The sequence below is a fragment of the Ambystoma mexicanum genome, chromosome 7p, assembly GCF_040938575.1.
Source record: "Ambystoma mexicanum isolate Mex_15411 chromosome 7p, UKY_AmexF1_1, whole genome shotgun sequence".
Classification (NCBI taxonomy): Eukaryota; Metazoa; Chordata; class Amphibia; order Caudata; family Ambystomatidae; genus Ambystoma; species Ambystoma mexicanum.
In genome coordinates this window covers 873,881,606-873,893,697 of record NC_090939.1, presented here as the reverse complement: position 1 = coordinate 873,893,697, position 12,092 = coordinate 873,881,606, and the positions used below count along the sequence as shown (strand labels likewise).

The 12,092-nt window shown below is 44.9% G+C and overlaps 1 protein-coding gene across 15 annotated transcripts in view; it reads right to left on the bottom strand.

Annotated features, from left to right (window-relative positions):
• MAP7D2 (MAP7 domain containing 2) overlaps positions 1 to 12,092 on the bottom strand; it is a 492,516-nt gene that overhangs the window by 22,442 nt on the left and 457,982 nt on the right. For all 15 annotated transcript variants that reach the window (XM_069637087.1, XM_069637084.1, XM_069637085.1 and 12 more), the window contains one exon: positions 7,866 to 8,141. In XM_069637087.1, the coding sequence (XP_069493188.1) occupies positions 7,892 to 8,141 (250 nt within the window). In that variant the 3' untranslated portion in view covers positions 7,866 to 7,891. The remainder of the gene's footprint in view (positions 1 to 7,865; positions 8,142 to 12,092) is intronic.

The following is a 12,092-nucleotide window of genomic DNA, read 5'->3' as shown; positions in this document are numbered from 1 at the left end:
CCTGGTAGACGAGCCGTGCACCCTCCGTCGACTCTCCACCCGGGACCAGCCGCGGAGAGACTCCTCGCCAGCCCCCTCGGGAGAATGGTTCGAGCTCCCAGGGACCTCCTCCTCTGTGTCCGGGTTCATGAATAATTCAGCTTCTTTCAGGGAGAGGATTTGCCGTGCTTTGCCTTTCCATGTGAAGGCGAGGCCTGTGGGAAAGCTCCAGCCGTAGGTTATCTTTCGTTCGCGCAGCCAGTCACCCATGGGCCCGAGAGCTTTTCGTTTTGCTATTGTCGATGCTGCTAAATCATGGAAAAGGGATATCGGTGCATCACGGAAGTGAATGTGCTCCATGGCCCTGGCTTCTCGCATTATCTCCTCTTTGAGCCAGTAATAGTGGACTCTCACCAGTAAGTCCACTGCACCCTTGGAACTTAGTCTGGGTCTCACCCTATGCACTCGGTCGAGCTCCAGGGGGGGCGTCGTCTGGCAGGGTGATAATAAAGTGGAAGAGGTCGGATACGTAGGATGGGAGGTCTTACTCCGAGATCGCCATTGGGATTCCTCGTAACCTCATATTATGCCTCGAGCGGTTTTCTGCGTCTTCTTGTTCGGCTTCGAGTGCCTCGCATCTGCATTCTAGGGCTCTAATTCTGTCCACCCCTTCTCAGATCTCAAAGTTCTGTTCACACAGTGTAGTTTCGATTTCCTCGGTTCTCGATTCGATCTCCCCCACTCTTATCCAGTCTTGCAATTTCACTCTTTACTTCTTCAGTGCCCTTCTGGAATTCCTTGCTAAGAGCTGATAGGAGGTCTTGCAAGTCTGATTTTGTGACAGATTGGGTTGCCATGGCTGCCTGGCCCTCGGGCGGAATATTTCCCGTCCCACCCTCGTTGCGCTCACTTTTCTTGTTTTTTCCCCCACAGGCGTATTTAGTAGCGCTGAAATGTCTGTTTGCTTAGCCTTGGTGGATTTGGTCATGTTGATGCAGTGCACCCCGTACGGATAGGGTATGATGGGGCCGAATGAGCCGGCAAGATTCTCACAGTTCCTCCCCGTGGTACTTCACTCCGTGTTGAACCTTGAGGGGAGGGGACTCGTTAGCCAAGCGGGCCGTGGCGGGAGGTGGTCGATTCAGTCCCAGAGCACCCAGCGGTCCGAAGCAGAGGGCGGGAACCAGCACCTCGTCCCTGATCTCCGAATGTTCTACCTTCCCGGCAGACACTCTGGAAGTGACCTTCTCTGCTGCAGTGGTGCACTGTTGGCGAATTACCTGCCAGCCCCCCCCACCCACCACCCGTGTGTGGTAACGTCAACCCACATCTGTAGCACATTCTGGATTATCTTGCAGGCTGTTGTGTCTGAGTGTATGGCCAGTTGGGCATCCTTGACACAGTATCTGAGGTGGCTTGTCGAGGATTCTGGGAGACTGAAATGCATCTAGGGTTTCTTCTTTCTCCATGTTTGTTTTGCAGAGACTATGGATGCGGCCTGTATCTCCACCCTCTCATATCCTTTCACAAGCTCTATTGCAAGGGGCCTTTTTAGCAGTTTCCAGATGTGGTGCATACTTTCATGATCTGGATGGCTTCTTCATCTGAGATATTGGCAGTGGACCATGTTTTGACGCAGTCTTGTGACAAATTCATCAATGGTTTCATGTGGCTGTTGGGCGCATTGATTGAATATGCATCTCCTAGTCTGTTTGGTGGTTTGATTAGTTTCTTGTTGAGCACCTCGCTGAGGGCTTCATAGGTGGCTTTCTTCCACCATCTAGGATTGTTTTCATCATTGCTTTGACCTCCCTTCCAGCTGAATTTATGAAGATGTCTGCAATTGCGGGTATCTTGTCATCACCCTCAGAATGAAATGATTGAACTCTTCTACCCATTCTGCCGACTGGGGCCCTTTGTCATGTGGTTGTAACTGGAATGGTTGTGGCTTCCTATGGAATGCAGCCCTGGCTCCTGCGCGTTTTGGGGCGCGAGGCCCTACTTCAATCCCTTCCATCTTGATGTTGCCAACAGGGCAGATGCACGTGGGTAATCCTGGATTGAGACAGTGGAGGCACAGTGCTAGTGCTGCTATGGATGGTGGTGTTAATCGTGTAACTGGATGTTAACAAAACTCATTAATAAAAAAATTTAAAAAGACAAATAGGGTAAACCTGGGCTGCTACAGACTATCAAATTTAATTTCACACCCACACCAGCAGCATTCATTAAGAGCTGGGACAGCCTGGTCACCATGGGGTCAATCACACCTTTTTTTATCAGCTGTTTTTGTATTGTGCTCAAGACACTTTTTAGTCACTTCAGAGGGCTGCAGGTGAAGGGAGGAAATAAGGGGACAGAACAGTCTTAATGATGGAGGTGGAGCAACAATGTTGCCAAGGTTAAGCATTAGTTCGCCACATGGCCATATGCCCTCCATTATCCAAGCTTGGCCAGCCAATCACTGGGCACCGATCTGTTGTAGGACATCATAAGTCAAGCATAAGGTTTTTCATGCTCAAAGGTGCATTAGTACAGATGTTTTTAAGTGCTTTGTAGAATCAGAGGAAGTAGTCTAAGCTTGAAGTGGAGGGAGCTGAGCCTTCTGCATGCAAGACATTCCCACCAAATCTTATATCTTGTCAGTCGAGTGGCAAATACATAAGACACTTAACTTGCACCCCTGGTTGGAAAATAGGGCAGACGGCTAGAGAGATCTTAGCATTCATCCATAGAGGGCCATATGGATTAAGAGTTATTTCTCTACATGGGTACTAATGGGAGGTCTCGAAGGCCAAGTTGATGTACAGTGCTTCACAATCTCGTAATGAAATGGGCTGCATTGTTCAGATCCATTAAATATTTATTCATAGATTTTGACTGGGAGCCTCTGTATATATTGCAGAAGTACAAGTGGGACATATCTGCTAAGAGGACCCAAATGATACTTAGCTCATGGATAGCATAGGAAAGATGCTCATGAGACGAAGATGGTGAAAACTGATTTTGAGAGCCATGTTCACTGGTGGAATGAAAGACAGCTTTGTGTTTAAGAGCATTCAGATGTTGTGCACCATCTACACACCAAATGAAACTACGGTTCAGGAAAGCTGGCCAACTAAAGGAGAAGGTTTCAAGTTGATTGGGTGCATTTGTTTATTCATTAAGGTAGAGCTTGTTAATATTTATCTATCACTGAAAATGGGTCAGACAAAGGGGAACACAAAAGTGACCATCACAGTTTGGAGCAAACGCCAGGTGTCAAATATATATAGCTATTGGTGGAAGCGGCCTACACTGTCATGTTACCTAGGAGGTAATCCGCACAATTTATAGGGTCAATATATACATTATAGGGCTTAGTGGATAGCGTGGCATAGCAATATAAAAAAATTATTAGCATAAATAACACGAGATACAAGAGAATTAGAGCTCGCACCTACGGCTCATTACGAGTATGCTGGTAATTCGAACAGGGAACTACTGTACCGTCTAGACCACCCGATATCCTGGTATTACCAGGATATTACGGGTAACAGATGCTGGTAAATCCACATTTCCATAGGACTCCATGGGATAAGGATGCCACAATCACACGCACCAGCATACTGGTGCCTGTAATTGCAGCAATTGTCTGCCGGTACGGGTCTGATCTACCTACAGGTCAGGCCTTCCAGTAGATCACAGCACCTACCAACAGATTTGTAGTTTGCCAGTCGAGAAAGGTGCCGGAACACATTGTTACCGGCACCTTCTTTCCAGATCGGCAAACTTATAATAAGACTGAATGTTTTGTTGCAATTCGGTGACCAACAATTGGATTGTTGAACCTGCCTTTGTCAGATACATGTATAAAATAATAGGAACAGCCTGTTGCCCGACAGTAATCTGTCCACATGAAAATGCACCCATTAACCTAATCACAAAGACAGAAAACATCATGCAACATATTGATGTATCAAAATCTGTTGCATCCACACTCCCAATCCCACACCTGGTCATCCTCTACACCCCTCAGCAAGAACCTTGCTGATACTCGTGTCACTGAATCCTTCCTCCTAAAAGGACATCCTTTGACCAACCAACATGAACATGGTCAGGCTCTGCCCATACCCACTGACCCCAAATGTCAATGCCTCACTGTAACAGGGCACATTCTCAAGCACCTACATTTTGTATTAATCCATCCACTCCTCAAAAAATCCACTCTAGACTAGGGGTGTACTGAACTTCGGCTTCGAGTAAGTATTCGGCCGAATTCGGGCTATAAAATGACTATTCGGTTCCAGCCGAATAGTTTCTTGGTATTCAGCTCTTGCCGAATACTTGGTCTTCTCATTTGAATGCAATTCAACATCTGAGAGAGACAGAAATATAGTGCTGATTACAAAATAAAAATGGAAGGATGTAATGGTGCCCATTTTATTTTTATCCTGAAAGCACAAAAGTGAGGCTTAATGGAAAAGTGTAAGGCATTTATGCATTATAACTTGTGGGCAGCATTTACAAGTTTCACAAGGAGAGAAAAATGAGAGTAAAGGCGATTGTGCCTGTTATTACTCTTTCATTTAATATTCCATTTTGTTAGCATGTAGAACTGCATGCAAGCGACCCACTAGCGCGTAAGTGCTACCAGTAGCGGCTCCCTGCACCCAATCTACACTTCGGTTGACATCATCCCAATAAAATGACAGAGTAAAGTGCATTATGTGTGTATTGGAGTGACTGAGAAGCAAGTATTATCCTTTTTCTAATGGGAATGTCTATGGAAAAACTAAGAATTCACAACGGTTAGTGGACAACAGTAAGTCATAGGTAGTCAGTTATGCCAGGAAGAGTGATGTACACCCGGCTAAGAGGCGTCTCGGATGAAATTCATGTTGGCAAATCTATCTAATAACCCTGGTGGCCAGTCCGCGAGAGGGGGCATGGAGAGATAGGTGCAAGGACACACGATAGCACATACTCAGAGAGCTATTTTTTACTAGTAAAATTGATTTGGGGGACAGGGATATTTGAAAAATGGAAAGCATCCCAACAGGTGGGCTGCCTCTTCTAGGTCAGTAGGGCTGGGGGAAAGTCAGATGCACATCAGGCAGTGCTACATGTGACTGACATTTCCCAAATAATATTAGCCTCTTGGGCAAACTAGCCTCACACTTTGTGCATCACAGAATTTGCATACACAACATCGTTCCATACATTTGATCCCTGTTTTCTTGTTAATCTGTACTTTTCTAGCCAAGCTTGTATGCTTTAAATAAGGATATCTTGATTAAAATGAAGAGAAATAAATGAAAGCTGGGAAAATATCTAAAATGGTCCTTTCATGCTTATTTTAAAGTGTTTTTTTCTAAGTTTGTAACATGATTTATTAAATAAAACAACTATTCGGCTTCATATTCGGCCGAATACTTCACAAACTATTTGGTATTCGGCCGAATACTAAATATGCTATTCGGTACACCCCTACTCTAGACACACAAACACACACACACACACACACACACACACACCTTTGCAAATGAGCAGCCAGTCACCAACCTGTTGTTCACTGGTAAAATAATGGTAGTTGCCAACCAAGTCCACAATGTGAGTGATCAACATGGCCTGCTCAGTGACTACCACTCTGGATTTATTTCAACAAACGGCTAGGAGACCCTCTACTGAGAATGAACACTGCGTAATCACCTGTTCTATGGTTAGGTTCCCACTCAGGAGGGTCTACAACCTTGCTTTAGCTCACTGTACCTTTCACAGAGGAAAAATATCCATTCGCGTATCAATCTAGTCCCAGTACAGTGAGCTAAAACATGGTTGTGGACCCCCTCTGGGGGTGGGGGGCGGGGGGGACTACCCACTGAACAGTTTATTTGGCCATGTTCATTCTTGGTAGAGGGACTCCCAGACCTTTGTTGAAATGTTTAAGCACTTGGGCTTTCACCCCAAGTTACCCAGGGCAATCCAGGCATGGAACCCTTGCCCACACTGCTTAGAGAGGCTTCGCTTCATGGGGCTGAAACACGTGTCTGGGGTTGCTGTTGGTACTCTTGTTCAGAGGAGAATTGCTTAGCATTTCAGTGCTTGACTGCCCAGGTGGATGGAACCAGACTGATATGCAAATGGCTATTTCTCCTCTGTGAAAGGTACAGTGAGCTAAAACGTGGTTGTTGACCCTCCCAACTGAGAACTTACCCATAGAACAGGTTATTTGGTTGTGTTTGTTCTTGGTAGAAGAGTGGCTCTCTGCACGTACCCAAGTCACAACCAACCAGCTGCACGTACCCCCCGCAACCCTCTCTGTGGACCTTCTGTGCACTTGCACGATCTGCATGCACAGCGCATGAAGATAGTCTGTCTATTCTCCCTTGTCTTCACCCCTTAATTGCACTGGATGAACTGCAGAATCGCCATCAGGCCTACTTGCTGTTCTCAAACTGTTAAAAAAATAAAAGAATTAAAAAAAACACATTTCACGCACTTACTCTGCCTGTGCAGACTATTATCGTCTCTGAATTTCAAGGGCCTTGAGCGACTGTATTTTGCCCATGTTCCCACACTCTTTGAGTGCTTTGAAACACTTGCCTGTGTATAGGCTCTATATAAATAAACAATACAATACCCTCCAAATAACAGATGAAGATAGTTATTGCCTCTTGTTCCTCTGACCTTTTTGCAGTGTTTGGCACTGTCAAACACTTAACACTTAAAAGCCTAGTCATAGATAGGACAAGGTTCAGAGGCACAGTCCTCAACTGGTTTGCCCTTTACCTCTCTGATAGCTAACAGATGGCTAACTTAAGATCTGGCCATCACCTGCAGAGTTCCTCAGAGATCTAGATGCTCCACAGGGCTGTTTAATGTCTGTATGGAACCACCATGGTCAATTCCTAATGACCTCATACCTCACTTAACCAATGGGCTGAGGATACTCCGTTATACCTTTAAGTGAATTATACACCCGAATGTTCATGCCTCAGGAAGCACCTTGCCTCTACCCAAGCTTAGAAGACAAGCACCAACCTGAAACTCAGTCCCACCAGAACAAAAGTTGTCCTACTAGTAGGCCAATCATCTAAAAAGGCAGCCATCCAAGGGTGGCTGAACGACATGCACCTTGATGGATTCACATACCAGCAAGCCAAATCTGTCTGGTTCATTAATGACAGCAACCCCTCACCTCCTTTTTGGCAACATAAAAACCCCAAAGTGCCTGGTATCAACTCGCCCTCCTTTGAAAATTAAAGCCCTGCAACAGGGGATTTCAGAACCACAGTTCTGGCACACGTAATCTCTCACCTATATAGAGGGAGCTTTCTCCTTACCAGCATCCCAGTCACACAATTAGATCCCATTATGGCCATTCAATACACTGAATGCCCCATAACGGAAATTAAGAAATGCGACCACATCGCCTCCAGTCTAAGATAATTACATTGGCTACCCATCACAGCCAGACTAGTCTTCAAAACTGTGTGCAGTAGTTGACTTGCATGTAAACTACCTAGCTATACAACTCAAGCTCAGGTGCGCTGTGCTTCTCACGGAGACCGACCATTAAGAGACTTGATAGTAAATTGGCACACAAAGAAAACCAGGAAACAGGTCTACCCTTGCTATGCGCCCTAGCCTATGGGAACATCATGCATGCAGTTCAGGAACAATCTCAAGACTCTGCTCTTCGGGCAATACCTAGCAGTCTCTTAGGACCTGCTACTCTGTATATACCACCCCTCTAGTATGAGGAACTCAAGATACTGCAACCTCCCATTCCACTCACTTTGGTAAACCCCATATTACTTGGACAGCTTTCTATCTAGAATTGTGTTCTAGAAACCAAAATACAAAGTATACATTGCAGGAGTTCCTTTGCTAGTAAACAGTACCTCTGTCATTGTTGTGACATTCCTTTTCAATAGACCGCGTTGAGTGCAGTCTCTTGCCCAGGGCTGTTGAATCCATCAATCAAATTTCTATTGCATTCATCCAGGCTGATGCTGTCTATGGATAACTTGGGATAGGAGGCTGCGCCTGTGAAATCCAAAAGATCTTCAATAGCCTTGGAATTATTTGTTCCGTTCTGCTCCAGGGACACAGCAGGGATTATTTCATTCATAGGTGAAAATTCTGGGATGGAAATGAGTTCCTCTTTTGAAACAGGACTGCAAATATACAAGATGAAAGAATTGATTAGCACTATCGCAGAAACAAGTACATTTGATTTTAAAAGGTTAGGCGTTGGAAATCAGCAACCAGATAAAAGCGACATACATCTTATTGGCTATTTACACATTACTAATAGAAATCAAGAAGAGGAAAAAGGGATTATCAATCAAAGGTTAAGACTGTCCAATGTCGTAATGTCTCTGCAAACTCTGTATACCAGTGTATTTAACCATGAACCAGAGTGAGATATACTTGGTTAGAGAGTTAATCTCCCCATAACATTGATACATCCCCAAAAAACAAAATCTAAAAAAAGGAAGCTCATTGCAGTAAATAATTCAAAAGAAAATACCACCCATTTTTGGTGAACTAACAAATCAAAAGATTAAGGTAGGATTTTCAACACTTTCTCATTAGGTCCAGAGATGTAGTATCATCAATCCATTCTTTATGAATGACCTCTGGCAGGCTTCTCCATACAGTTAGTGTTCCGTGAGGAGAATCACTCACCTGCAGGATGTAGGGTATTGATCTAGAAGACAAATGTCCCCATCATGGAACCAACTAAGAAAAAGATGTCTGGGTTTTCCCTCTACTCTTTCCAATAGTTAAAGTACAGTTTCAGGGATATAGCATTCCGCTCACTCCTTTGCACAAATTACAGTCACTGGGTTATAGCTCCCATTTCCTTTCTTTGCCCAAAATTAGAGAGCACATTGACATTGTGATCACTGCCATTTGTACTCCCCCCAGGATTATAGTCCCATGTTAGTATCTTCATGCTAAATTGAATATGGTGCCCTACACAATAGACAAGGATAGTGGCAAGCTCTCACCAGCAGTCCCAGATATCATTGAGGAATGTCGGGCTTTCCGGCCTTGCCAGCTCCTCAATAGGTTTAAAGAGCACAGCCTGATGAAGTCTCCAATCTTCTCTAGGTCCTGCCACTCGTTCCGTGAGCTGCGACCATTTAAGTTTAGGCAGGCCTCAGTTTCCATAGGCTTCTCAGTTTCCCTGAAGTCAGGTAGGGTTTGCCATCCTTTGTGCTTCCGCCCAATCTGCTGCCCCATCCTATATCCGTCCTGCGGCAAATAGGCCTCGCAATCAGAAATACAAAGGCCCCTCCATGTGCATGGCCTTGCTGTCGCTGGATCCTCAGAGGATTTTGAAGGCAAATGAAACAATTGTAAAACAAGTTTCAGTGCTATATTTGGTTTGGCGGACGTCCCGCTTTACCTCCATGGCTCACGCCAACAGATAACTGCCCTTCATTGCTACATAGAGGTTTGGCCCATCTGCTTTTTAAAATGTCTTTGCTTCTCAGCATCTTCGGGTAAGAGATTGTGCAACTATCTTTTACGGCATGGATGCCAGGAAGTGGATCTGTAGGCGACATGCATCTGCTGCTCAGTCTCCAACTTTCCAATTCCTGGGGAAGCTGAGTCTACGTGGACTCCCAATGACAAATGATCCCCCACCTACCCCCTGCCAAGGAGGAAGGGTGCCTCTATCCTCTACTGTGGATCTGCCATGGAGCTTCTCTTCGGATCAACTGCATGTGTCCAGTTGGCCACGAGACCTTTCTTTGACTTCATCCATAAGCATGGCAAATATATTTACCCATGTTTGACACTAACTCAACAGTGTGGGGATTTGGATGTGGTCTCTTGCAACTTTCACCCAGTCCCACTTAAAGGTATCTCGTGGCTCTTGCAACAATACCCAGGTATGTTGGATTTCCGGAGAGTCTACCCTCCAGGGTTTGAGATGTGCTGGGAAACTGGCTTCATAACAGTGCAATCAACCTCAGTATATATTTATTTGCACAAATGAGTCACTCGGAAAGAACATGGCCATGCAACGCTTACATGTCCAGGACTAACTCAATGCAGGGGATCATCCAGTTGCCTTCTTGGAAGGAGGGCTGTAACCACCAATATAACAGTGCAATTTCCAAGAAGGGTGACTGATCTTTGACATGTTCATCTAGGCACTCATCCTGAAATCTTTTGTGTCTTGTCTTGTTTTTTTCCAGGTTTCGATCCAATTTCTCTCTGGTACTTCAGGCTGGCTTTAACTTCCACTTCTTTCCAATTCATGGGAATGCACCTCTGTTTCGGAGGAGACAGCATTTTGCTCTACTATCCAGAATTACAATTTTCTTGAGACGTTTCAAAATGCTGGTGTTTGGCCTTATTTAAAAAAGATATTGCCCTTCACTTCTTGTTCTCGTCTGAAAGCAATGGTTACTCATGGTGTTCATAGTATGGAGAATTTTCTGGGCACAGGCCACAATATAGCATGGGTGCCAAGAGCTGTAAAGCCTGCAGTCACGGCCTATATACCCACCGTTGTATGCGCCATAAACCTAGTAAATGGATATTGCTGTGCACAGACTCAAATGCAGTTTGTAAGCCTTTAAAACATTGTATATCGCACAACTGTGGACTAAGGCTTCACTGAAATAGTTTTCAACTCTCAATCTTTTAGATTATGCTCCTTGTCGGAACAGAAGCAAAATAGGGACCAAACAAGCTTGTCAGTTAAAAGTATGAGGCAGCAGTTGCTCAGGGCATGTTCAAGTCACTTGTTTAAGCCAATCTTCACACTGCCACTATACAACAGGTACAGAAGCCAAGGCTGAATAGTGTAGGATAGCCTTTATTCAAAGAGATGCTAATATTGGCAGATCAATTCATATGCTCTGCAAAAAGTGCTATCCTTTTAGATGTTCCTGAAGACTTTGCAAGACAACGACAAAGTGTTATGGGTGGTGTGCAGAGGCCCCCTACTGGATCTCAAATATGTGACTGCTAGAGCCTCTATCATAAATAACAAGAAGCAAACAAAATGCCTTAACTTGGCCAGAGCCATGGGGATTAAAAGGGGTGGGTCACTGTAAACTGATGGGCTATGGGTAATAAAGTAGACTATCCACAAGAAATGGAGATGGCTCAAGAGAAAAAAAAAAAAACAGCCTCATCTTGCATGCTGGAATTCTAAAGCATATTCCTGCATTCTTCAACATACACATTCAACCAGTAAGGCAGGACATGAAAGAACAGCTGCCACTTGCATGGGGAGGGGAGGAAGAAATGTTTGACCATTTTTGCTTGCAGGGACTAGGCAATGGAGCCACTTGTTCTCCATACTGCAACCAGACCATCTGTTGGCTTCCCTGCATCCCAGAAAGTTGTCGTTGAGCAGGGTTGTAATGCTGCACGCCAGAGCCAAGATTAAGCTTAGGAAAAGAGGGGCTGTTGCTCAGACTTGGGTTTAAGCTGCAGCAGATGCAGGACTCCAGAAGTAAGGCAGATCTAAGAAATATCCATCACAGGATAGCAAGGACATTCGGGTCACCAGGGGATGCCGCTTTTGAGTTTGTCAATGGCCAATAAAACGAATACATGATTAAAAACAAATGGGAACTTCAATGAACAGTTCGGATGCCAGATAGCCAGTGGGAAGTTGTGTATACTTGAAGCATCTGCGCTTGTGTTGAGCTACCAGACCAGATTTATGTGGTCTCAGATAATGAAGATCCAAATTGACAAACACAGGTGCAGCGTATATTCATGTGACGCATGATGAAGCCTTTCTACTTTCCTTTCACATCCGACTAATGCCAGATGCCCGTAGAATAGAGATGCACTTCTACAGGTCTCCGGTCAGTTGGCAAAAAAAGTGCAATATTTTGTACCCTCATGGTTTCCTTTAATATTTTTGGTGGGGGGGGGGGGGGACAAACAACCACTAAGCCTGGGCAAAACTCCCCAAATGGACTGTTAACATCATTCAGACATCAGATTCAGGTATTCTTGCATGTAATTAAGAACATTCTTGGGAGACTTTACAAAAGAACCCACAACTTCTGGTTTCGTTTTAGGGGCAGAGAGGGGGTTGTTTGGCTGCAGGGAGGCAATACGGGGCTGAGCCACACTAGGGG